Source organism: Taudactylus pleione, unplaced genomic scaffold (genome assembly GCF_031769625.1).
Source record: "Taudactylus pleione unplaced genomic scaffold, aTauple2 ptg000016l, whole genome shotgun sequence".
NCBI classification, from domain to species: domain Eukaryota; kingdom Metazoa; phylum Chordata; class Amphibia; order Anura; family Myobatrachidae; genus Taudactylus; species Taudactylus pleione.
The window spans coordinates 54,425,168-54,452,747 of NW_028284418.1; the positions used below are offsets into that span (position 1 = coordinate 54,425,168).

At 46.6% G+C, this 27,580-nt stretch overlaps 1 protein-coding gene across 4 annotated transcripts; it reads left to right on the plus strand.

The window, feature by feature from the left end:
• LOC148542060 (intelectin-1-like) lies at positions 1–27,580 on the plus strand. Of its 4 annotated transcripts, XM_088474032.1 has the most exons (9): positions 1–52; positions 923–927; positions 2,844–2,852; positions 7,023–7,185; positions 17,146–17,402; positions 18,576–18,734; positions 19,038–19,158; positions 19,247–19,350; positions 27,428–27,580. In XM_088474032.1, exons 1-9 carry the CDS (start codon positions 1–3, stop codon positions 27,578–27,580), a joined length of 1,023 nt encoding a protein of 340 aa, XP_088330158.1. The 4 variants fall into 4 exon arrangements, with proteins under 4 accessions (XP_088330158.1, XP_088330157.1, XP_088330156.1 ...); XM_088474031.1 differs by lacking the exons at positions 923–927; positions 2,844–2,852 and adding an exon at positions 824–827 and having other exon boundaries at positions 1–68; XM_088474030.1 differs by lacking the exons at positions 923–927; positions 2,844–2,852 and adding an exon at positions 5,413–5,418 and having other exon boundaries at positions 1–64; positions 7,021–7,185.

Consider the following 27,580-nt stretch of genomic DNA (forward strand, 5'->3'; position numbering starts at 1 on the left):
ATGTTGGTGCACAGTCTTGTGGTGCTCTCTTTGGCACTTGCTGGAGTATATTGTACTAAATGTGGTGAGTACTTCTGTACTTCTCTATATCATAATATGCCATTTGAATTGCTGTAGGAGGTATCATATTATAAAGCAAGGAAAGTACTGAAATACTGGTTACTTTCTACTAGTAACTTTTTATATCAGTGTTCTCTTCATACAGGTGAATAGGGCATATGTAGGCAATCAGAACTGAGGAGCAATAAGAGTGCGACCATATATTACAATGAAGATAACGATCCTCTGCATTCACCTTTGGAAAAACATGAAAAACACTAGGGCATTTGTTATGCTATATGGTCAGTTTAAAATGCATCTGTATAAAAAAACAACATCAAAGACTTAGGAGCTGATTCAGACCCGGACGCTAAGCTGCGCTCGCATTCAAAAGGTACCGGGTATGCAAATGCCGCGATCGCACTGTCTGGCTTAAGGACGCCTATGTCTTAGAGAGCAACGGCAGTGAGCGCACGCTGGAGTATAAAGACGCCCACCTTTCTTTCTTAGCAGACATCATCTCCAGGAAGTGTGTGATTAATCGGTAACATTGAGTGCCATTGAAGCTGCATGCAGGGCTTGAGGTAGACCCTACCCCACCGCAAGCACTGCGATCAGTGCTGGCTAAAATACAACCAAGTGACGTGTACAATGACGCTAATTATGTACACCCATTAAACTCTGTTTTGATGCGCAGACACGCCTGCGTTCGCACATCCACTCCCCCATTCACAAGCACCTTCCCCTGTTACCACCCACAAACAGCATATTCTGTCACTCAAAGTAGTGTCCTGTCTGTGTACTATGAGTGCACAATTCTCAGACGCAGTGACTGGTTCACGCAGGCGTATTTTGACGCGCAGACAGCGACAATTGCCCATAGCATGCGTCCGCAGCTTGGCATCCGGGTCTGAATCAGGCCCTTAGTTCCATATACTGAAATACTAATTAAGATGGCTTGCTAGTCCCAAAGTCTGCCACATATGCCCATTCCCGATACTGAATGTAATATGGGTCCATTCAGAATTTCAACATAATTAATACTGTGCATTATTAGAAATGGATTGTCTTAGATGGACGCAGCTTTTTAAGTAATATACTCCTCAAGTAAGATCAGCTTTTATATAGGACACCAAACAAAAGATATGTCAAGCTGGAGAGAGAGATGTATCTTCATGCTTACCCCAACTACTACATTAAAATTGCATGTTACTGTCACGACCCAGGTTTCGCGGCGTGGAGGTTTGCGGTCCTGACCGGTGAGGGCGCTGTGACGCAGTCCTTCTGGTGGGGGAGCTGGCGTGTGGAGATTGGCATTGCGGGTATGCAGAGGTCTGCCAGTGTTGGGCCATCAAGACAGGGGTTAGATTAGTGGCGTCTCTGCATCATGGCTGTCTGGCTGCCACCATGTTTTCTTTGGCCATGTGACATAGCAGACCAATCGTCTGTGGGTCACCTGCTCTCTCTGGTCTATCACGTTCTGTTGCTGGGTACTTAAGGGTGGTTGGAGCACCTGTAGATGCCAGTGCAATGTGTTTCACAGTGTCAGCTTTGAGAGAGAGTTCCTGCACTCTTGAACCTTAGACCTGTGCTCTGGTGCTTGCCCTAGCTCCTTGTCTGCCTTCGGCTCCCTGCAGCTTGCACTGCTCTGCCTTGCACTATGCTGGAGATCGCCCTGCACCTTCCACCAAGACCCACTCCTGCCTGAACCTGTCTCCGCAGTTAACCCATTCCTGTACAGCTATCATCACAGCATTACCTGAGTCTCCTCTCAGCCATCATCACAGCACTACAGGATTTTCCCTTCAGCCATCATCATCAGCATTTCCGGATTCTCCCTTCAGCCATCATCACAGCATTTCCGGATATCCTTTTCAGCCATTACTCTGCATACCAGGATATCCATTTCACCTTTACAGTCTATCTGGATTCACCTTATTCATCTCTGTCACCGTGCTGGACATTTGTTTATTCCCACTCACTACAGTTTCCTCCTGCTACAGTTATTAGTTTGTTATTACTGGACTTTAGTTATCTTATTGTTCATGTCTACCACCATTAACATTAAACAACCTACTTTTCAGTTTAAACCTGTTCAGGTGTTTACTCCTGTTACCACCCCGGATCCACAACAAACACAGACTCTAACAGTTTGCACTGGCCAAATGAATTCGGCCACTGGACAGGAGTCCAGAATAGATTTAATTCACGGCATGACTTCTCGCCAGGAAGGATTGGGAACCATGCAACAGCAACTAGCACAGTATGTGCAAGAAATGGCACTCCGTCAGGATACCTTACAAGCTGCACTAACTACTCCTAGTATGCCTGCAGTTACTCCTGCCTTCACTTCTGTGGTATCTGCTTCTGGAGTTCCTCCTCGTTTGTATTTACCTACACCTGGCAAGTTTGATGGCAATCCTAAACTGTGTTGTGGATTTCTCAACCAGTGTGATGTACATTTTACTTTACAACCCTCTCATTTCCCTACTCCTAAAACCAAAGTGGCCTACCTGTATATTGTATCTTTATTGTTCGGCTCAGCCTTAGATTGGGATTGTCCACTCTGGAAGTGATCAGATCCACTACTGGATAATTACCCAGAATTTTTAACATCATTCAGGAGGATTTTTGATGAGCCTGGAAGAACCACTTCCGTTTCTTCCAGTATTATGAATCTGAAACAAGGTATCCATCCTGTCAGTCAGTACGTCATTCAGTTCTAAACGTTGGTATCAGAGCTCAGTTGGAACGAAGAAACCCTAACATCGGCCTTCTGGCATGGACTATTGGCTCGTATAAAGGATGATCCAGCCACTCGTGATTTACCCTCTAGCCTTAATGATCTAATTTCTCTGTGCAACACAGTGAATATACGCTTTAGAGAGCGCCAAGCTGAGAAGCACAGAGCTGATCATTTTAGGCCTCATCCTCTACCTGCTCCTACCCGTTCTCCTCCCTCCTTTACAGATGAAGAACCCATGCAGGTTAATCATACCAGTCTTTCTAAAGCAGAACAACAGAGATGCATTGAAAAGAACCTTTGTCTATACTTAGGAGACACGGGTCACCTGGTGGCTTCCTGTACCCGCAAACTTGGAAACGCCCATTCCTAACTAGTCCCAGGGACACTCAGTTAGGATTATTACTTCTGTCCCCAAAGCAGAATGATTCTGTCTTGTCCATAGCTCTGGACATTAAGTCTAGTCCTGTATTCGTATCTACCCACCTGGATTCCATGGCAGCAGAAAATTTCATGTCCTCTCATTTGGCAGACAGATTACAAATTCCTTGCGTCACCTTGGATCATGCTATCTCCTTGACCTCTATTGATGGTAGACCTATTTCAAATGGGACTATGTCTAAAAGAACTCAACCTGTTCTAGTTTGCATCGGAGTCCTTCATGTTGAACATCTCAGCTTCTTAATCATACCCAAGGCATCCTATGAGATTATACTCGGACACCCTTGGCTGCGTAAGCACAACCACGAATTGATTGAAGTAATATGCAGGTTCAGTCATGGAGTGAGAAATGCCAAGGGTCTTGCTTCCCGAAGATCTGACTTGTGAGAGAGATTCAGGAGTTAGAGGTTCCATCTATACCTAAAGAATATCAATCTTTCACATATGTTTTCTCAGAGAAACAAGCTAACATCTTACCTCCCCATAGGGAAGGGGATTGTCCCATCGATTTTTTTACCTGGGAAGATGCCTCCCCATGGTCGGACCTATCCGTTGTACTTGCCAGAAGCCGACGCCATGTCGGAACACATCCAGGAGAATTTAAAAAAGGGATTTATCCGACCATCTACTTCACCTGCTGGAGCTGGATTATTCTTTGTTTCTAAAAAAGATGGAGGCGTGAAACCGTGTATAGATTATTGAGGCCTGAATGATATCACGGTGAAGAACATATACCCGATCATTAATCACCGAATTATTTGACAGGGTCAAGGGATCCACTATATTCTCCAAGTTAGATCTCCAAGGTGCATACAATCTCATCTGTATCTGAGCAGGTGATAAGTGGAAAACAGCAGTCAACACAAGGGCCGGTCATTTTGAATATTTGGTCATGCATTTCGGGGTGTGTAACGCACCTGCTATTTTTCAAGGTTTTGTGAATGAGATCTTTAGGGATCTCTTATATGTCTCAATTTTTGTCTATTTAGATGACATTTTGATTTTTTCATCCTCACCTGAGAAGCACCGCAATCATGTCAAAGAAGTCTTGTCTCGGCTGAGAAAGAACCAACTGTATTGTAAGTTGGAGAACTGCATGTTGGGTGTACCAAGTATTCCATTTCTTGGATATATAATTTCTGGATCAGGGTTGGAAATGGACCCCAAGAAAGTCCAAGCAATCTTGGATTGGTCCCATCCCACGTCTTTGAAAGCCATCCAGAGACTTCTCGCTTTCTCCAATTATTATCAATGTTTTAATAAGGGATTCTCCTCCTTGGTGGCTCCCATCACAGCCTTAACTTTTAAAGGTGCCAATTATTCTCTATGGTCCCCTGAGGTGGAGACAGCCTTTCAACGTCTGAAACAAGCCTTTATCACAGCTCCCCAGTGACAACCGGATGTCAATAGGCCATTTTTATTGGAAGTGGATGCTTCATCTGAAGCAGTGGGAGTTGTCCTGTCTCAGCGCTTCGAGGATAACTGGATTCACCCATGTGTTTTTTTTTTCAAAGAAATTCTCCCCTGCTGAAAGAAACTATGCCATAGGCGAGCAGGAACTATTAGCGGTCAAGTTGGCTTTAGAGGAATGGCGGTACCTCCTAGAGGGCTTTAAATTCCCTTTCACCATTTTCACAGACCACAGAAATCTTCTTTTCCTGAAAAATATCCAATGTGTAAGTCCGTGTCTGGCCCGAAAGGCAATATTTTTTGCCAGCTTTCGTTTTACCCTGACGTATCATTCTGGGGCTCTCAACCTGAAGGCCGATGCCTTGTCACGGTCACTGTCCACTGAGAGTGGACCAGAAACACTGCGGAGTACTCACGTGCTGGAGTCAAAGGTTTTTGCCACAATACAATTACAACCACCTGTTGGGAAGACATTTGTTGCACGGAGTTGAAAAAACAGTTGCTGACATGGGCTCACTCATCTCGCTTTGCCGGTCACTTGGGCATTCGCAAGACCTTGTAGTTCCTGAAAAGATCCTATTGGTGGCCATCGATGAAGACCGAGGTAACTGAGTTTATCTCGTCCTGTACCCTGTGTGCTCAGCATAAATCTCCTCGACAGTCTCAAGCTGGTGAATTGGTACTCCTTCTTTTGCCATCTCGTCCGTGGAAACATCTGTCCATGGATTTTGTGATGGACCTGCCAAGTTCTAATGGATTTACCCCCATCTGGGTGGTAGTAGATCGTTTCTCTAAAATGATCCACTACATTCCATTAAAAAAGTTGCCTTGGCACCTGATCTGGCTCATCTATTTGTACACCATATATTTCGTCTTTATGGACTTCCTTCAGAAATCATCTCAGACCGGGGGGGGTCCAATTCATGGCAAAATTATGGAGAGCCCTCTGTTCTATTCTACAAGTGAAACTCAACTCTCCACGGCCTATCACCCTCAATGTAATGGGTCCACCGAGAGGGTGAATCAGGATCTCGAGACCTCTATGAGAATCTTTATGTCTTCATCACAGGACAACTGGTCTGAGTCCCTTCCCTGGGCCGAATTTGCGCACAATGCATCAAATCATTCTTCTACTAACCAAACTCCTTTCTACATTGTATATGGGCTTCATCCTAGGGTCCCTGAATTCTGTAGTTTGCCCACCTTCGATGTGCCAGCTGTGGATGCCACTGTACAGAACTTTGCTTCGCTTTGGTCTCAAGTATGGGCTGCTCTTGTTAAAACCTCACTGCGGTACAATGATAAGGCAGATAGGATGCAAAGAAAAGTTCCTCAGATGCGTGTAGTTGCCAGTGCAATGTGTTTCACAGTGTCAACTGTGAGAGAGAAAGTTCCTGTGCTCCTGAACCTGAGACCTGTGCTCCGATGCTTGCCCTAGCTCCTTGTCTGCCTTCGGCTCCCTGCAGCTTGCACCGCTCCGCCTTGCCTTGCACTCTGCTGGAGATTGCCCTGCACCTTCCACCAAGACCCACTCCTGCCTGAACCTGTCTCCGCAGTTAACCCATTCCTGTACAGCTATCATCACAGCATTACCTGATTCTCCTCTCAGCCATCATCACAGCATTACAGGATCTTCCCTTCAGCCATCATCACAGTATTTCCGGATTCTCCCTTCAGCCATCACCACTGCATTTCCGGATATCCCTTTCAGCCATTACTCTGCATACCCAGATACCCATTTCACCTTTACAGTCTATCTGGATTCACCTTATTCATCTCTGTCACCGTGCTGGACATTTGTTTATTCCCACTCACAACAGTTTCCTCCTGCTACAGTTATTAGTTTATTATTACTGGACTTTAGTTATCTTATTGTTCATGTCTACCAACATTCTCATTAAACAACCTACTTCTCAGTTTAAACTTGTTCAGGTGTTTACTCCTGTTACCACCCCAGGTCCACAACAAACACAGACTCTAACAGTGACTACCTATTACTGACAAGAAATTTATCCTCTGTCCCCATCGATCCTGATTTTTTAAAATTCTTATTCTGGATTCATAATCTTACATAGTGTAGAACTGCTATGATTGGGGTAGACTTTATAGCAAGTATTTGTATAGTTTGTAGTATTGTACGATATGGAGCTATCATTCCTTGCTTTAATACTCAGTGCATTTTACTCTAGCCATACAGCATCATAAATGTCTTATTATTACTATTTAATATATTTTCAAACTTGAAAGAGGAGGATCCAGCAGAGTCGTTCACAGGATTTACTCCTCTATGTTGAAAACTGTTTATTCTCTATTCTGTGCTTTGTAAAACAGGTCACAAATTAGAAAGCATTGAACATTCACTAGGTAACACAGATTGTCATTCTTAGAGTCTATTTCGCAAAAGAAGCAAAACCTTCTGAATCTGCTGGCATGCTGGAATGAGGACGGTGAAGATGGCGACCAGTCAAATTGCGGGTGCTCTATATGCGGAGGTTCGAACTATCGGTACAGAAGCTGCAAGGAAATCAAGAGCTCAAATAAGCACGCAGAGGGTGAGATAAATCTGTAACAGCAATGATTACATGCAGCACCATATCAGACGGCAGTACGCCCTGTGCTGCACTGCCGCCCCTCTCGCTCCCCCTCGCCCCCTCCTCCCCCTGAGCACATACCTTTTTCCGCCAGGGGGTGGGTGGAGGGTATGCAGTCAGGAAACTGGCTGCCTTAATACTGACAGCCGGATTCCCGGCTGCTTTATCCCGGCATGGTATAAATGACCGGCGTCTATATCTAGACTTCTGGCATTTACCCGATGCCGGGAGACCGGCGCCCGGCATCCCGATCGATGTGATGCCGGGCGCCACGAGCGGACAGCCGCGGGGGGGGGGTTAGGTTTAGGACACCCGGGGGGGAGGTTAGGGTTAGGCACCTCCCCGGGGTACATACATTTAGGCAGCGGGGAAGGGGGGGTTAGGGTTAGGCACTTGGGGAGGAGGTTAGGGTTAGGCACCCCTAAGGAGGGTTAGGGTTAGGGGGTTAGGTTAGGTTAGTTTATACTTACCTTAGGAACAATCGGGATTTCTAGCGCTGTCGGGCTTCCGCTGCCGGGCTCTGCTGATCTGTTGGCCTGCCACTGCTGGGAACCGAACTGCCGGCCATGCGGCAGCCGGGATTCCATACCGATTCCGGGTGGAGAGCGGGTATCTTCATCGACATTGCTCTGCAAACGCCATGCATCACTGCAGGAGGTCTCTTCATGCAGACCTCCGGAGCCGGGCACCACCCTCCCTACGGCCCTGGTGACATGTATAAATGTAACACTCCCCCACCAGAATGTAACACTCACCATGGTGTCCGGTGGTTCTGTTAGGTATGGAGAATCGGATACAATGCAACAGAGGTGCTTTTTCTTCCTTTCTTGGCAGAGAGGTGAAGATAACCCGACCTTGACACATTAAAAATACAGGACCTGATTCAGAATTGGGAATAGAGTAAGATAGAGCAAGTACAATGTGTCCTTATACATCTAGCCTCAATACGCCACACAGCGCGACTTGCCCAGCGTGAATGCTAGCGTGCTACTCTGCTAGCGTTGGACGTCTTTTTGATAAAAATGTGTCTAAGTCGCAATCTGATGTGAGTCGACTGTGCTGATTAATTTGAAATGTGACACTTGTATAACTCTGTGCACCTGAGTCTGTATATGAAGCACTACGGAGCTAGGAATGAAAATATCTGTGGCTGCACTTCGTAAACAGATTCAGAGACTCAATAGTACACAGATATACAAGTGTCTTATATCAAGTGAATCAGCACAGTCCACTGGTGCTTCCTAGTCACATTGCATTGTGCCACATATGCAAAAAAGATGCCCGATGCTATCAGGACCAGGCGCGCCAAGGGGGACTTTATAACGCGAATGCAGCAAAGATGTACAGTATAAGGACACATCTGTAACTGTGTACAGTACCTGGGCAAACCATGCTGCACTGCAAGGGGTGCAAATACATACATTTGTCTACTTCAGGGTCCATAGGGGGTCCACAGGGTTGACCTTGGGGTAAAGCTGGATCTGGATCCACGCGCACCACGCAGTTAAAGCTTTCACTGCTCCCAGGATGCACTTGGGTCCTTCCTCCTCTATACCCTGCCCCCGAGCCACAGGCACCTCAGTTTTAGTTGGTGCCCGGCCGGAGTGGGGTCACCCTGTCACAGTGGGGCTGCAGGAGCAGCCCCTAAGCTTAGTTTTAAAGAAGAAGAGATTTTTATTTTTCTTGATTTACACTTTTCAGAGCGGCAGCATCAGACTGTCCTTTAGGACATCCACGCTGCCGCTCCTACTCCCCGCTGGTGCCGTGACGCCAGTACAGATCAGGGGATTATGGCAGGACCCCAGAGTCTATACTAGCCGGGCTCTGGGGACTCCCTTTGACTGCTGCTGGAAGCGACGGGGATCAGGTAAGTCGCGGGTTCTAAAATGCAGTCGGATGTCTCCGGTCTCTGGGGACAGACCGGAGGCACTAGCAGCGGCGGCGGGCTCCCCCTCTAAGAGGCATACCCCACGTGACCGCTAGACCACCAGGGTGACAGACTGGCTGCGGAACCAGCAACCCTGGGGTTAATTGCTAGCCAGGGGAGGCAGCTTTCCTGTCTAGCGGCTCCTCCCCTCAGCTCAGCGCACTTTTCTACTCGGGTCTGGCGTCGCTGAGCTGCTGTTATCTCTGGGCCACTCCATTTCTGAGGTCTCTGGCGGCCATTTTCTTTTGGCAAAGCATCGCAGATCTCCCAGGCGGTTCTGGTGGTCCGGTCCCCCTGTGTACCTCTCCCCTGCTAAAGGACAGTGTACACAGCGCTATAGCCTTCCCAGACACTGAATCTGGGCGGTTGATTGTAGCGAAGGGTGCAGTGAGTATATCTTCTCTGCATGGTATGTGACTTTTGCTAGTGCTGCCTGTCTGTGATTTATTTCTACTTACTGTCAGCTTATACCTATCCCTTTCCTTCTCCTACGGCCCGGCAGGTGTGTGGGGGAAGGGCGTTTTCTGTGGACCTCGCTTATATAAAACACGTATTTGTGAGGTCACTCACATACAGTTGTGTGCTACACAGTACCATATTGTGGGCTGTTTGTGTTGCATACTGGTGAGTGCGCGGGTGTTAACACCATAATTCCTCTAGTGATATGTTTTCATTGAATATTTACTGTATCATGTCAGATGAGGAGACTGAGCACTCTGTGGCTCCTGTGTTGGTTTCCTGCAGACACTGTTTTGCGGGAGTTGATAGGGAGGATTAATCTCTGGATGGTCTGTGTGGGCGGTGCCAGCTGGTTCCTGGCCCTCTAAACCCCCTATTGCGCAGGATCCTCCGTGGGCGATGTTTTCCCAGGTGCTGGCGTCTATTACGGACCGTTTATTGGTCCCAACAACGGTCCCTTCTAGGGCGTTGCTCCAGCCCACCATCCCCCATTCCCCAGGTATTCCACAATTATTGCAGTCTCCCCCCGAATCCCAGACTGTGGGTACCTATACGGGGCTGCCTGTGTATGTTCAGTCTCCCCCTGTGACGCAGCAGTCTGTGGTGCCTTTTCAGAGTTTTCCTCAGGCTCCTCCACCCTGGGTGGATGTTCTCTCCAGCTCTGTACAGAGTCTGGCGGCCTCATCTTCGGCGTTTCAGTCGATGTTGCAAAGTGATGTGCCACCAAAGGCGTCCAAGCGTCATGTCATGGGTTCACTGACGGCGCAATTGTTGGACTCGGATGTGTCTTCAGATGACGGAGAGATTCATGAGGACTCTGACTCTGATGCCATGGGCCAGGAGGTAGAGACTAAGGGGGTCATTCAGACCCGGTCGTTAGCGCCGATGCGCTCGGACCGGGTCGATGGCCCCCCACAGAGCATGCGCACGACGGCGCCGGCACCGTCGTGCACATGCGTGAGACCCGCTACGACCGACAGCACCGGTCATAGCCGGTCTCTTTCCAAAGGGGGCAAGCTGTCGATGTTGATTGACAGCTCGCCCCGTTTGGAAGGCGGACCGGGGGGGTGGCAGCCCAAACGGGGGCATCCCCATGGGAACGCCTACCGTTTGGGGGCGGCCCCAGTGGAGAGCTTCCGGCTCAGACAGAGCCGAAAGCTCTCCGGGGCTTACGACAAGGGAGACCCTACCTTAGGGTCTCGTCGTAAGCCCCGATGGTTGCAATGGTCTTGACCATCGCGACCATCACCTTAGGCGGTCATAAGGCTCTGGGTGTTAACCCACAGCCTTACCACCGCAAAGGAGGACGTCTTGAAAATTCAAGAGGTCCTCCCCTCATTCAGACTGCACGCTCTGTGCGACCGCCTCTGAATGAGGTCCTAAGACCCCCATTAATGTGCCGACATTGGTTAGAGCGGTGCGGACTATCCTCCATATAGAGGATGATGCGCTGGCTCCTAGGTCGAAGTATCCTAATTTTAAAAAAGCTATGGTAACTTCGAATGTTTTTCCCCTGTCTGACCAATTGACGGATCATATGGCGGTGGCCTGGCAGTTGCCCAGTAAGAGATTCCAACCACAGAAAAGGTTGGCTTCTAAATATCCTTTTTCTGAAACTCATTGCAGGAAATGGGAAACCCCACCGGTGGTGGATTCACATGTCACCCGCTTGATTAAAAGCGCTACGCTGCCATTGCCATCTCTCTCCTCCTTGTAGGATCCCACAGATAGGAAGGTGGAGACTTGTTTGAAGTCCATTTACTCTCTCTCAGGGGCGGTGGCTCGCCCGTCCATGGGCATCTCCTGGGTGGCTAAAGCCATTGAGAGCTGGGCTAACGCTTTGGAGTATACCTTTCCTGAGGATGCTCCGGATATCCAGAGAGCGTTAATAGGACAGATGAGGGATTCGGCTTCCTATATTGGGTAAGCATCATTGGATGCCAGTCTGCTGACCTCTAGGGTTTCGGCTGCAGCTGTGTCTGCTCGTCGGTCCTTGTGGCTGAGGTCCGGGAGGGCTGATGCAGACTCTAAAAAGGGCCTGGAGGCTTTGGCGTTTAATGGAGAGTTGCTATTTGGTCCAGACTTGGACAAAATAGTAAATACCCTGGCTAAATCCAAGTTGGCCTTCCTCCCTTTGGCTTCAACGCCGGCTAAGATGAGGAGCTCTGCTTTTCGGTCCTTCCGGGTTCAGGGTAAGGCCAAGGGTCAGTCCTTCCTGAGAAATTCAGTGACCATGGCTGCCTCGAAGTCCAATTAGCAAGCATGGAGTGCTAGATGCCCTTCTTCCAAGCAGGAGGATAAACCTACTGCCTGATGGGACGGGCCTCCCACTGGGGTACCTCAGAGTGGGAGGCCGACTTCTTCAATTCGCCCAGTGCTGGCACAATACCTCCACGGATGCCTGGGTTTGAGAAGTAGTCCCCCAGGGGTATGCCCTGTCTTTTCGGCTCAGGCTGCCCCACCAGTTTTTTTGCATGAGTCCTTCTCTGGATGAGACCAAAGCCTCACAGATTCAGGTAGCTATAGAGTCCTTGCTGCAAGCAGGGGTCATTGTTCCCATTCCACAGTCTCAACGTGGGATGGGGTACTACTCTATTCTGTTTCAGGTGCAGAAGCCCAATGGTTCTCATTGCCCTATCCTCAATTTGAAGTCTCTGAACAAATACCTCAGATTTCCCAAAATTCAGGATGGAAACGTTACATTCCATCATTCTGGTGATGGAACCCGGGGATTACATGGTCTCCCTGGATAGCCAGGATGCCTACCTCCACGTGCCCATAGCACCTGCACACCAGCGGTATCTGAGGTTTGCTATTCTGCAATATCATTACCAGTTTCAGGCATTGCCCTTTGGCCTTTCCACAGCTCCGAGGGTGTTCACCAAGGTGATGGCAGTTATGGCCGCCCACCTTTGGGATCAGGGTATACGGCTGTTGCCATATCTGGATGATCTTCTTCTGCTGGCGAGCTCCCCGGAGGTACTGCTTCGACATCTCCACCTGACCATTGCTTGTCTTCAAGCACACAGGTGGTTAATAAATTGGAAGAAGTCCTCTCTGATCCCATTACAATGGATGGCCCATTTGGGAGCCCTTCTGGATTCTCGTCAGCAAAGGATCTTCTTGACTCCGGAAAAGGTCCCCTCCCTACAGCTGAGGATACACAGTTGCCTGAGCAGTTGCAGGGTGTCAGTCCACTAGGCAATGAGAGTTCTAGGGTCCATGTTGTCGGCATTCGACATGGTGGAATTTGCTCAGTTCCATTCCAGACCCCTGCTGGGGCAGATTCTATCGGAATGGAATGGGTTACCTCACCGGATCCGATCTCAGAGACTGGTGTTGTCTCCGGAAGTGCGCCTGTCTCTAGCTTGGTGGCTTCATACAGCTCATCTCATCGAGGGTCGCCCCTTTTGGATCCCGGACTGGGTTCTGCTCACAACAGATGCCAGTCTCCGGGGTTGGGGGGCAGTGACTGGCTCGTTGTCTCTTCAGGGTCGTTGGTTTGCGGAAGAAGCAGTTCTTCCCATAAACGTCCTGGAGCTGCGGGCAGTGTACAGGGCTCTGCTGTCATCAAGCACTGCTCTTCACGGAAGAGCGGTTCAGGTGCAATCCGACAACGCCACCACGGTGGCGTACATCAATCACCAAGGAGGAACTCGCAGTCGAGCAGCGATGTCGGAGGTGTCTAGCATCCTGGCTTGGGTGGAGTGCCACCTTCCTGCAATCTCGGCAGTCCTCAATTGGGAGGCTGACTTCCTCAGCCATCATGATGTGCATCTCGGGGAATGGTCGCTTCACCCGGAGGTATTTCAACTTCTCGTGGACAAATGGGGACTGCCGGAGTTGGACCTGATGGCCTCCCATCACAATTACAAGCTGCCCGTGTAAGGCTCAAGGACAAGAGATGCAGGCGCAAGTCTGGTGGACGTGCTGTCCATGAAATGGACATTTCACCTAGCGTACCTGTTTCCTCCAATCTCCCTGCTGCCTCGGGTACTACGAAAAATCAAACAGGATGGAGGCACAATTCTGCTGATGGCTCCAGCTTGGCCCAGACGTCCTTGGTACTCCGATCTCAGGAGCTTGTCCATAGACGTTCCGTACCTTCTGCCTCAGCGTCGGTACCTGCTGTCTCAGGGGCCCTGTCTTTACCTGGATCTGGGTCGGCTGTCTTTGACAGCGTGGCTCTTGATACAGCCATCTTAAGGTCCCGGGCTATTCAAGCTCTGTCATCAGTACCATGCCGAGGGCGTGTAAGCCCGCTTCACAAGGATTTACCACAGAGTGTGGCACACTTATTTTCAGTGGTGTGAGTCCAGGGTTCTGGCATTTCTTCAGTCAGGTCTGGACTTGGGCTTACGTCTGGCTTCCCTGAAGGTTCATGTGTCGGCTTTGTCAGTGTGGTTTCAACATAGAATCGCTACACTGCCTGATGTACACACCTTTTTCCAGGGGGTTCTTAGAATCCAGCCTCCCTTTGTGCCTCCAGTGGCTCCGTGGGATTTGGCGGTGGTTCTTCGGGTCCTAAAGGGCCCTCCTTTTGAGCTCCTTGTGTCGGTTGACCTCAAGTGGTTAACACTTAAGACTGTTTTTCTCATTGTGATTGCTTCAGCCAGGAGGGTGTCAGAGTTGGAGGCGCTCTCCTGTAGTCCCCCCTTCTTGATTTTTCACCAGGACAGAGCGGTGCATCGCACTCGTTCTGAGTTTTTTGCCTAAAGTGGTCTCTAAGTTCCACATCAATCAGGAGCTGTGGTTCCAGCTTTCCGGTCACCTGATCTTTCAGCTGGTGAAGCTTTGTTGGACGTAGCCCGTGCTCTCAGGATTTATGTAAATCGGACTGCTTCTGTTAGGAAGTCCGATTTGTTGTTTGTCCTCTTTGGTTTTCACAGGAAGGGGTTGGCCTGCCAACAAACAAACTTTAGCCCGTTGGCTTTGTTCTGTTATTCGTGAGGCTTATATACAGGAACGTTTACCTGTTCCAGCCACTGTTAAGGCTCATTCCACTCGGTCTGTGGGTCCTTCTTGGACTGCTAGATGTGGTGCCTCCGCTGTTCAGCTGTGTAAGGCAGCCACTTGGTCTTCCATTGAGACATTTTTGAGGTTTTATGCGTTTGACACCTTTGCTTCTCAGGATGCATCCTTCGGGCGCAGGATTCTCCTTTCTGCACAGGAGCATTCCCGCCCTTAGTTGAACTGCTTTGGGACATCCCCAAGGTCAACCCTGTGGACCCCCTATGGACCCTGAAGTAGAAAACAAGAGATATGGTAAGAACTTACCTTTGTTATCTCTGTTTCTACGAAGTCCATAGGGTCCACAGGGCGCCCGCCCTGATGCACCTGGCTTTATATGGGCTGTGTTGCTGGTCATCGGTTTTCCGTCTCCCATTTCTGTGAGTATGGTTTCTTGTGTGTTCCAGTCTTCCTTCTCTCTGTTTAGTCTCCTCCTCCGGCCTTGGCTGCTTACCAACTGAGGTGCCTGTGGCTCGGGGGCGGGGTATAGAGTAGGATGGACCCAAGTGCATCCTGGGAGCAGTGAAAGCTTTAACTGCATGGTGCCCGTGGATCCAGATCCAGCTATACCCCAAGCTCAACCCTGTGGACCCTATGGACTTCGTAGAAACAGAGATAACAAAGGTATGTTCTTACCATATCTCTTGTTTTTTTTTGCACGTGTAGTAAATACTGGCTGCTTTTGCATGTAGCCCACTAATGCTGGACTGCTTTATTTTTACACTGCAATTTACATTTCAGTTTGGACACACCCCTCCCAAATCTAAATCTCAGTGCAACATGGTTTTTACCAAGATGCATAATTACTTGCTCTATATTACTCTGGGCCTGATTCAGCAAGGACCACAATTGTAAAGCTGCACGCAGGCTTTAGATATATGATGTATGCACGCAGGCTATAGATATATGATGTATGCACGCAGGCTATATATATATGATTTATGCATGCAGGCTATAGATATATGATGTATGCACACAGACAGCTTTGCAATTGCGATCCTTGCAATTATGGTAATGCATCACGCCTCCTGCTGCATTACGTATCCGAGCTACATTGTCCAACGCAGCATCGAATACTCTGCGGACCATCGGCCGGCTGCGTGACCCATGGAGTCCTGCAGCCATCCGCCGCAGATTAGAGTAAGAGGCCAGGAAATCTCCATCAGCCGACAGAGATCCTGGCCTCTTCCTTACCCCCCAATGATGGCGACATGCCTCAGTTTTGGGAAACGGAGGCCATCACTGCCACCTCCACGCCCACAAACGGTAGCAGATTGTTAATCACTGACAGTCTGCTGGCAGTCTGCGTGTGGGATCGCAGACCCGTTTTGCACATGCACAGAATGGGTCATGTGCCTGCGCAGATTCCCGGTCATCGGGAATCTGCATTCAGCAGTGTACTTGCATGCAGTGCTGAATTAGGCCCTCTATTCCCAAATTGAGATCAGGCTCACAGTTTTTAATTAACTTTCTTTATTCAAGTACACTATTCCTCATGTAGCTTTGGGTAATAGAAGTCAGATAAACAGTTTTCCACAAGATATTAATTCAAACAATAAACATTCACATATATAATACATGCAAACATATATCTAGCTAAACTAATCTCAGATATTTAGTATATATATATATATATATATATATATATAATATATATATATATATATATATATAAAATATATGTATATGGTGACTAATCTGGAATCATAATGTTATTACTTAGAGGTATATATATACTAAAGTGTGGGTTTTTAGAAGTAGAAGTGTTGCCCTTAGCAACCAATCAGATTCTACTTAACATTTATCTAGCACCTTATAGAAGATAACAACTAGAATCTGATTGGTTGCTATGGGCAACATCTCCACTTCTAAAATCTTTTACTTTAGTAAATATAACACTTAGTGTTAAGTGCAGTCTGAAAGTCACAAACCTGAAATATACCTCTGCTCTCACACTTTGTGTTTATTCAGCACTCACTGCGAGGGGACAGCTCCTCCAGGCACCATAACTCTCCTCCCTTGTCTGTCACTCGATCCTGGGCAGAGGCAAATAGATGGCTCTCCCTCTGTTGATGTATATATAAAACATTTAAACCAGTGTCACAATAATTATACTATATAGTTATACACGTTCATAACCTAGTGGGGTAACACATAAAAGCTTCAAGAAAGTAAGCACATGTATTTTCAATGTATGCAAATGTTAGTCAGCTGTGTTGTGGCATGGCACATACCTATATCTAGATCTCCGGCAATGTATTCAACAGCAATGTATCAAACTTTTCTGTTTTTTCTTTTCCAAAACTTTAATGCAAAACATGGGTACTGTGCTGCTATTATGTGGAATACATTTCCAGAGAGCAGTCTGATTATTTTTATTTATTACCAGCATGATACCTGCACCAGAGGCTGTGGTCTTAAGAGTGAATGTCCAATTTGTTTTTCAAATATACATTTACAGTACACATGCATATGCACTGTGACATTCATGTGAGTATATATGACCCAGTTGCACTCCTGTTTAGATGGAATATACATGCTGAACACTGAAGATGGAATAGCCTATCAGACCTACTGTGACATGACAACCAATGGCGGTGGTTGGACTTTAGTGGCCAGTGTCCATGAGAACAACATGAACAACAAGAATGGCAAATGCACAGTGGGAGATCGCTGGTCCTCCCAGCATGGGAATGACCCTAACAATCCAGAAGGTGATGGAAACTGGGCAAACTATGCCACATTTGGGCTACCTGATGGAGCTACCAGTGATGATTACAAGGTATACAAAACATACATTACACCTGCATTACTAATCAGCCTGACAAACACACAATGAACAAAGGTATAAAACACTTCCAGGAGAATCACAAGCAAATCAAATTAAGTATTTAACAATGACAATAACCTGAGATAAAGCATATTCCAGTAGCAGACTCTAATAAGGTAGGACATAGAGAACAACATTCTTTGGTTGTGACATTTTTCAGGTTTCTCTGGCAGAAATTAGTTTTAAGCATTCTGTGCATAATTCCCCTTGTCATTTTTGTTCTGCCGGGACTTTCCTCCTATTATACCACAAAGCAGTGTGAACTTTCACCATTGTCACCCCAGATCTATGTATAGATGTCAAATTCCAAAAATATGCAATGTGTAAGTAAGTGATTTCTGCAAAGTGCAGAGGTTAATTCACTAGCAGCAGATGTGCCATGTTTATGTCAGGTGTAGGGCTGTCACTATGGGTTATGGGTTGTCAGTTTGTGCTATTGCACAGGGCCCGGGAGGCGGCACCATCGCAGCCCCACGGCACCTGCATGTAGCTTGCAGAGGGCCTGGAATGGTAGCCCGCAACTTATAGCGCTACAGCTGAGCTGCCCGGAGTGTATAAGGTTGTTCTGGGCAGTGCTCTATTTCTCTGAAACAGTGGCCCCACCTCCTAGCTGTGACATCATTACATCACGGGTTTAGGGGGCGGGCACGGGTGGTGGGACCAGCACAGGGTGCACTGTCGCTCTGTTATGGTGCTAGGTAGGCGTACATCAGCTGCATTGACACCCATACATATTTGCTATTAGGACTGATGAAATTGTGAAATTTTTGAAAATTGTAATGCCACTTCACTCATTGCAAGTTGTTGTTAAAGGGTTCAATTTCAAGAATAAACTTTGACATTTTATGAAGGCTAGTTATGTAACTAAAGACAATCTAATGTAATAACTTATTTTAGGCAAATATATGCAGACTCCTATTAACAAAGCCAAGAAAACCTTTTATTAGATCTTTGTTAGTTGCCATCAATACATTTCCTGAAGATCATTCTAAGAATTAATTTTCTATTTTCAAATTATTGCAGCCCATACTGTATTTGTACAGTGTGCTACATAACAGCTGAAAACCTAAAATCTCTGAGTAAATTAGTTTATACAATCATCTGTTATTTCCTATTTGCATCTAGAATCCTGGGTATTATGATATTATTACCAAAGATTTGGGCATATGGCATGTTCCCAACAAGACACCCTTGTCCCAGTGGAGGAATTTATCTCTCCTGAGATACCGCACAGACAACGGCTTCTTTTCTCAAGAGGGTGGTAATCTTTTCCAGTTGTACAAAGTAAGTGCTCTAATAATTGTTATGTCTGGGTTCTTCCATCCTGATATGTGATATCATGAAAACAGCAGCAAGTATTAATATAGGATACAACATAATGATACAAGCTGCATACGTTTTGAACAATGTAATGGTTTCTGGCAACACTCCTGGTAGATATGACTGAAGCTATCCAAGTTCAGCACCTTTTATTCATTTTTACTAGTAACAGGACCTAGTAGCAGTTTGTAGTTACTCGACAAAGAAGCTGTATATACTACATGGTGTTTGTACCTCATGAACACGTGATTGTTGATTCTCCCTCAGAAATATCCTGTGGTGTACAATGTCGGAGCCTGTCTGACAGACAATGGACCAGCTGTTCCTGTTGTGTATGACTTTGGAAGCGCTGAGAAGACAACATCGTACTACTCACCATTTGGAACAAGTATGATAATATATAATTGTACAGTAAGCTGGGAATGATAGCCGTATTAAGGTGACCTGCATACTAATACATCTTTCTCTCTATGTAGAAGAGTTCACTGCTGGCTATGTCCAATTCCGAGCTATAAACACAGAAAGAGCAGCTCTGGCTCTGTGCCCAGGTGTGAAGGTGATGGGCTGCAATGTAGAACATGTAAGTATCAGTACTCCAGTTAGTAGTATAGGTATAAACCTAGACAGGTACAGTAGGTATATACTGTTACTTGGAAACTATTTAAATTTATACTCCTGGTGGGAGGTGCAAGGGGGGGGAGGGGTAGGTAACTTGTCACCTTGATTGTGACATTGAGCCACCATATTGCCTACAGGATGAGTTTGGCAACCTGGTTGTCGGGATGCTGATACTTACATTACCGGCACCAGAATCCCAAAGCTGGTTAAAATCCCGGCGCTGGCATCCTGACCGCTGGGATGCCGAATGTATGTAGTGGGGTTGAGAGGAGGGTTAGGGTTAGACACTAAGGGGGGAGGGTTAGGTTTAGGGTACGGGAGAGGAGAGGTTAGGTTCAGGCACTAGGGGGGGGCTAGGGTTAGGCACCAAAGAGGAAGGGTTAGGGTAGGAAGAGGGGGAGGGTTAGCATACCGACCAACAAGTGTGTTGTATGTTAACCCTGTCGGGATCCCGGCTTCGGGATTCTGTCCACCGAGATCCCGATTGTCAGCATTTCATACCCAACCCATTGCCCACTACACTGGCGAAGTGGGTGAGATCTCCAGATGTGCCCTCATAGACTGTGGCTTCAGTCACGCCAAACCATCTCAACGCGTCAGGCCCTGTGCGACTCGGCCATGCAGAGCATCTTTCTCACTCAAAATGTGCGTCTTATTCACATATGTAAAACACCTGGAAGAGACAAAACAACTTTGCTAGAATGCACTGATCATTTTGATGTGCGACTTGTGTACAGTCATCTGTGTGCAAACGAGTCTAAATATGTATATTATTTATTTATTACCAGTTATTTGTATAGCGCACACATATTCCGCAGCAGATAATATCTTACCATTCACATCTGACCCTGCCCCAGTGGAGCTTACAATCTATATTCCCTTATAGTATTTTGCAAGGGCAAAGAAGAAAAATTCCTTTTTGGGGCACTCTTAAATGTACCAGTGTAAAAGTTATGATAATTAAGATTTAGCTTTTAATACCTACTTAATAAAATAAATGGTTATACATGTCTTAAGGCGAAAATGAATAGTTTACTATGTGTACTAGATAACACAAAAATCTGTGTATCTAGGGATTCCCCTCCAATCACGGATATTCAATTAATATGTTGCAGTACAAAATTCAACGTGTACTACTCAACTGAAATGAATCTGTAATACTGTTACCACATCATAACTGGGAGAAGCATGCGTTTGTTCATATCGATTATTGGGTATGTCCCATAATATAACAGCTTCTAAAAGTATAGGGTTCGTGCACATGAATATTGAAAAAATGTATCAACAAGTATAACTATTGGGATTCCAATCCAGTAATTATGATCACAAATATGTTTAAGAAACAAATAATGAAAGCTCTATTCAATCATATTGCATATATCCCACATAGTCATGGAAATCCAAGATTAAGTACATATGAATATAGCTAAACATATCAATAATTGCATTTTATTGGATTTCAATCCAATGACTGTGATTACACATCTATATCACGGTAAGTAATCAGTAGTGTATTATATGTTATCTATTGTATACCGTCACACTATGAAAGAAATACAAATTGTACTAAAAAGATTACATCAATTATTGATCATTAAAATACTGCGATTGTTGTTACATTACACAAAATCCATAAAGTAGTGGTCTGTATAAAGGCAAAATATCTTCAATATTGCATAGACCCCAAATGTGAATAATAGTTTTTAAATAATATTGCACAGTTCCCTGTGAGATTTTATTATTTCAAATTATATTGCACATAGCCCTAAAAGACTTAGGCCCTCATTCAGAGCCGTACGCTCTGAGCAGAGCGCACGCTCTGAATGAGGGCCGGGCTCCATTTTCATGGAGCGTCCTCCTGGACGCTCGTATAGCTGTGGGTCACCACCCACAGGCTATACGAGCGTGCTTTGTGATGGCCGCGATGGTCGAGACCATCGCGACCATCGAAATTGCGAGCCGGAGCCTGCGGTTGAGGTTTTCAACCGCAAGCTCCGGAGTGATTTTGGCTCTATCAGAGCCAAAATCACTCCCACTGACATCACTAGTGATGTCAGTGGGCCGGCTTCTGACGGGAGGCGTTCCCGTGGGAACGCCCCCATCAGGGAGGCACGCCCCCGGCACGCCCACCAAAGGGGCGTGCCGTCAATCAACATCGACAGCACGCCCCCTTTGATCAGACACAACGAGCGAAGGACTTTCCTTCGCTCGTCGCGTCTGGCGCATGCGCACGACGGAGCTCCCTCCGTCGTGCGCATGCTCAGTCCAGAACATCGACCCACTTACGAGTGGACAGCCGCTCGCGAGTGGGTCTGAATCAGGCCCTTAATTAGTAGTTGATAGTAACAGTAAACGGACAAAAAGATGTTTAGCAGCAATGAACAAATATCAGATGATGTCAACCTTATATGGTAACATCAATTTTAGTGTTTAAGAAAGGATCTAATAATTTAATTAGCCAGCATACTATATTGCACATAAACTTTGAGGTAACGACTCGTCATCAACAAATTACATGTATCCTCAATATTGTGTAGACAATAAATATTAACAGTTATTGTCTTCAATGTTACACAAATCCCCAAGGAACATAATTAATTAAATTAGGTTGTCCATTATCCTCTGATTTATGTTCTGAATTATGTAATGTGGTAAGTGAGGAATATAGCATCTAAGTCCTCGGTTTCAACATATAACAATTAACAGCATTGAACATACATGATGATAAAATGTAGAAATATCATTAGTAGTATTTAAACTGGGTTTAATACCCTAGTTTTAGCACAAGCTAACTAATTGTTTACACAACAGTCTAATGGTTGATATAGGCGATAGATTGATTGAACGCAGAGCGGTTTATATTGACACTAGATCTAGAAATTAGTATCAACGGCGCATGATCTCCAATATTAATGACAGGTCACATGTGTAAGGTATTATGCAGGAAAAAGTTAGTAAGACATTTTAAGTGTTTCTCACTTCTACTTTCATTTGTTATTCAATTCCTACATAGTGAACAGATGATGAGAGAGTGAGGAAACTAATGTCTATAGAAAATGTATAATGGAATTATGTTAAAGGTCTTTGTAGTGGGAGTTAGATAATCCCTGGTGCCTATTGGCATTGCAGGGGTTAAATTCGCCCAGACCAGTCAAAAAAAACACCAGAAAGAAGCAAGATAACAATAATGTAACATGTGAGAGATATCAAGCTTAGGGCCTGATTCAGAGCCGGACGCTCTGACCAGAGCGCTCGCTCTGAATCAGGGCCCTCCTCCATTAAAATGGAGCGTCCTCCTGGACGCTCGTATAGCTGTGGGTCACCACCCACAGCATATACGAGCATCCAAAAAGATGGTCGCGATGGTCTTGACCATCGCGACCATCGGACTTGCGACGGAGACCCTGCGGTAGGGTCTCCCTGCCACAAGCCATGGAGTGATTTTGGCTCTATCAGAGCCAAAATCACTCCCACTGTGATGTCAGTGGGGTCGGCTTCAGACGGTAGGCGTTCCCATGGGAACGCCTACCGTCTTGCAGGCACGCCCCCGGCACGCCCACCAAAGGGGGCGTGCTGTCAATCAACATCAACAGCATGCCCCCTTTGGTGCGAGACCCGGAGCGACAGCTTGGCTGTCGCAGTCCGGGTCTCGCGCATGCGCACGACGGAGCTCCCTCCGTCGTGCGCATGCGCAGTGGGGAACATCGACCCACTTGCGAGCATACTGCCGCTTGCGAGTGGGTCTGAACGACCCCCTTAGTTATAAGTATAGAAGTCTCACATTAGCTGTGTTTTAAACAAAACTGAACAAACATATCCCCATATGAAAAAAAAAAATTAAATCAGAGGGCTGTTCTTGTTTACCAGATCCATTTTGTACTGCAACATATTAATTGAATATTTGTGATTGGAGGGGAATCCCTAGATACACAGATAGATAGAATATTTGTGTTATCTAGTACAAATAGTAAACTATTCATTTTCACCTTAAGATATTTATAATAGGGGTGTGCACCGGCCACTTTTCGTGTTTTGGTTTTGGATCTGGATCTCTCTTCGTGTTTGGATCTGGATTGGTTTTGCCAAAACCACCCTTCCGTGTTTTGGGTTCTGGATTTTGTGTTTTGGATCTGTATTTTTTTTAAAAAAAGCATAAAAACAGCTAAAATAAAAGAATTTGTGGGTTTTTCTGCTCATATGCTATTATTAACCTCAATAACCTTCATTTCCACTCATTTCCAGTCTATTCTGAACACCTCACACCTCACAATATTGTTTTTAGTCCAAAAGGTTGCACCGAGGTAGCTGGATGACTATGCTAAGCGACATGAGTGGGCAGCACAAACAGGTGGCCCATCTAGGAGTGACACTGCAGTGGCAGACAGGATGGCAGTTTGAAAAATTAGGCCCCAAACAGTACATAATGCAAAGAAAAAAAAGAGGTGCAAGATGGAATTGTCCTTGGGCCCTCCCACCCACCCTTTTGTTGTATAAACAGGACATGCACACTTTAGCAAACCAATCATTTCAGCGCCAGGGTCTGCCACATGACTGTGGCTGAAAGGATTGGTTCGTTTGGGCCCCCACAAAACAAGCTGGCAATTAATCTGTCCCTGCACAAACTGGCTCTACGGAGGCAAGATGTCATCCTCATCCTCCTCATTCACCGATTCCTCACCCTCTTCAGTGTTGTGTACATCCTCATCCTCACAGAGTATTGATTCGTCCCCGCTGGAATCCACCACCACAGGTCCCTCTGTACGTTCTGGAGGCTGGTCTTCCTGGAAGAGTTGATAATTCATTTTTATGAACATCATCTTCTCCACATTTTGTGGAAGCAACCTCCTACGCCTTTCACTGACAAGGTTCCCGGCTGCACTAAACACTCTTTCGGAGTACACACTGGAGGGGGGGCAACTCAGGCAAAATAGAGCCAGTTTGTACATGGGTCTCCAAATTGCCTCTTTTTCCTGCCAGTACAGGTACTGACTGTCTGACATCCTTTAACAGACAGAGGCACGCTTGTCGCTGCTGCTTTGAGGATGCAGGTGCGGCTACTGTGCATACATTTCACAAAGACAGAAACAAAAATAAGAATTTTTTATTTTTTGTGGAGCGTACTTTGGGGGTTACAGCACCCTTTAATGGACAAGCCATCTGGTCCTTTACTTATGACACAGGCACACATGCTTGGCGCTGCTCCTTTGTTGATGCACATGCACACAGGGCTGATTCAGACCCGCTCACGAGCGCTGAGCGCTCGCAAGCGGGTCGATGGTGCCCTAATGCGCATGCGCACAATGGAGGGAGCTCCGTTGTGCGCATGCGCGAGACCGCATAGCGACAGCCAAGCTGTCGCTATGGGTCTCACACCAAAGGGGGCGTGCTGTCGATGGTGAGTGACAGCTCTCCCCCTTTGGTAGGGCCGGCCCCCTGACATCACAAGTGATGTCAGTGGAAGTGCTTTTGGCTCGCAGGGTCTTGTCGCAAGCCCAATGGTCGCGATGGTCTTGACCATCGTGACCATCTTTTTGGCCACTCGCATAAGCTGTGGGTGGTCACCCACAGCTATGCGAGCGGCCAGGAGGCCGCTCCATTGTTAGGTAGGAGGGCCCTGATTCAGAGCGAGCGCTCTGGTCAGAGCATCCGGCTCTGAATCAGGCCCACAATTCACAAACACAGAAAATAATTCCTCCACCATTCTGTCAGTGGTGACAGTATCATATGCAGTAGACATGTCAGAAACTGACATTGTTGGCACATCCTTCAATCCGGACCAGATGTCCAAACTGGCCCTTGACTTATGACACAGGCGCTGCTGCTGTGTTGATGCACGTGCGGCTACTGCGCATACATTTCACACACAAACACAGAAAAAAATAATTGTTTTCTTTTTTTGTGGAGTGTACTTTGGGGGTTATACCACCCTTTAACAGACTTATGGGACACAGGCGCACGCTTGGCACTGCTCCTTTGTTGATGCACGTGCAGCCACAGTGCACACAATTCACAAACAGAAAATAATTTTTTATTTGGTTTGGAGTGCACTTTGGGGGTTACAGCACCCTTTAAGGGTCAAGCCAGCCGGCCCTTTACTTATGACACAGGCGCACGCTTGACGCTACTTTGTTGATGCACGTGCGGCTACTGTGCACACAATTCACAAACACAAAAACATATTTTTTTATTTTTTTTGGAGTGCACTTTGGGGGTCACAGCACCCTTTAACAGACGAGCCAGCCGGCCCTTTACACAGGCACACGGTTGGCGCTACTTTGTTGATGCACGTGCGGCCACAGTGCACACAATTCACAAACACAGAAAATAATTATTTATTTATTTTTGGAGTGCACTTTGGGAGTTACAGCACCCTTTAACGGTCAAGCCAGCCGGCCCTTTATTTATGACACAGGCGCACGGTTGGTGTTACAAATACAGAAAAAAGAAATTTTTTTTGGAGTGCACTTTGGGGGAGCACCCCTGATGCACAGATCACCCCCTGGACAACACTACAGCACCCCTCTAGGACTACAGCCTTTATGGGACACTGCACAACACAGTCCAGCCAGCCCCTATAGATTTTGGAGTGGACACAGCCCCTATGACTGCAACTGACTGCACAACACAGCCCAGCCAGCCCCTATAGACAACAGCAGAACAACACAGCCCAGTCAGCCACTGTGGACTGAGTGGTCACAGCCCCTATGGACAACTGACTGCACAACACAGCCCAGCCAGCCCCTATGACAGCAGCATAACACAGCCCAGCCAGCCCCTATGACATCAGCACAACATAGCCCAGCCAGCCCCTATAGACAACAGCAGAACAACACAGCCCAGTCAGCCCCTATGGACTGAGTGGTCACAGCCCCTATGGACAACAGCAGCACAACACAGCCCAGACAGCCCTAGCTCCCACCCTCCCTCTTCACTGTCCACAGCTGGAGTGAGAAATTACGCCGACGCGGGGACCTTTCATAGAATCCAAAACCAGCGAGATCCGGAAGGCGGGATGATGACGTTTTGCCTTGATTTGAGTTCCGAGTCAGGCGGGAAAAGTCGAGCCTGACTCCGATACGACTCGTATCGGAGGGGCTCGGATTTCAGAAATCCGAACCCGCTCATCCCTAATTTATAACCATTTATTTTATTAAGTAGGTAATAAAAGTTAAGTCTTAATTATCATAACCTTTACACTAGTACATTTAAGAGTGCCCAAAAAATTATTTTTTCTTCTTTGCCCTTGCAAAATACTATAATAGATACATATATTTACACATTCCAGGGAGCACCACCAACACATTGTTGTTTATATGATTAAATTCAGAATAATAACGTGTTACAATTAGTTAATATATTACTTTATACCTAATTATTAACCTGTGCAGGGTCTTATTTCCCATTCCCCTTTCCCTTCCAATATAGTAATCTATATTCCCTACCACATGCTTACACACATACACACTAGGGTAAATTTTTGTGGGGAGCCAATTAACCTACCAGTATATTTTTGGAGTGTGGGAGGAAACCTGGAGCACTTGGAGGAAACCCATGCAAGCACAGGGAGAATATACAAACTCCACACAGTTAGGGCCGTAGTGGGAATCAAACCCACGACCTCAGTGCTGTGAGGCAGTAACGCTAACCATTACTTTGTACATGATTAAAGCTAAATCCTCTGCCGTTGCAGTCCAGCATCTCAAGTCCCCTGTAAGTGGTGTTTCTCTGCATCTGTAATGCGAATAAGATGCACAATTGAAAGATAAAGACATTAAGCTTCACTTCCCAGAGTGGCTCAGTGGCACCGGGTGTCTCGCGCCATATTTCGTATAGACATTGGTGTATGAGGACACATCTGCAGGAGCCTAGTCTGCTCTCCCAATGTCTGGAAGAACTCCCTGAAAATTGGGAGTCTGCTGGACTCTCCGGGAGAGAATACAGGTGTGAATATATGATTATGAATATGTGAATATATCTAGTTATATTTAAGGGCTGATTTACACAACTTGTCTGTATATTTACTTTCCATTTATTTGTAGCATTGCATTGGTGGAGGTGGCTACATCGCAGAGGGAGACCCCAGGCAGTGTGGAGACTTTGCATCATTTGACTGGGATGGGCTCGGAAAACATGTAGGATGGAGTTCCACCAAGGAGATAACCGAGGCAGCCGTACTCCTCTTCTATCGTTAA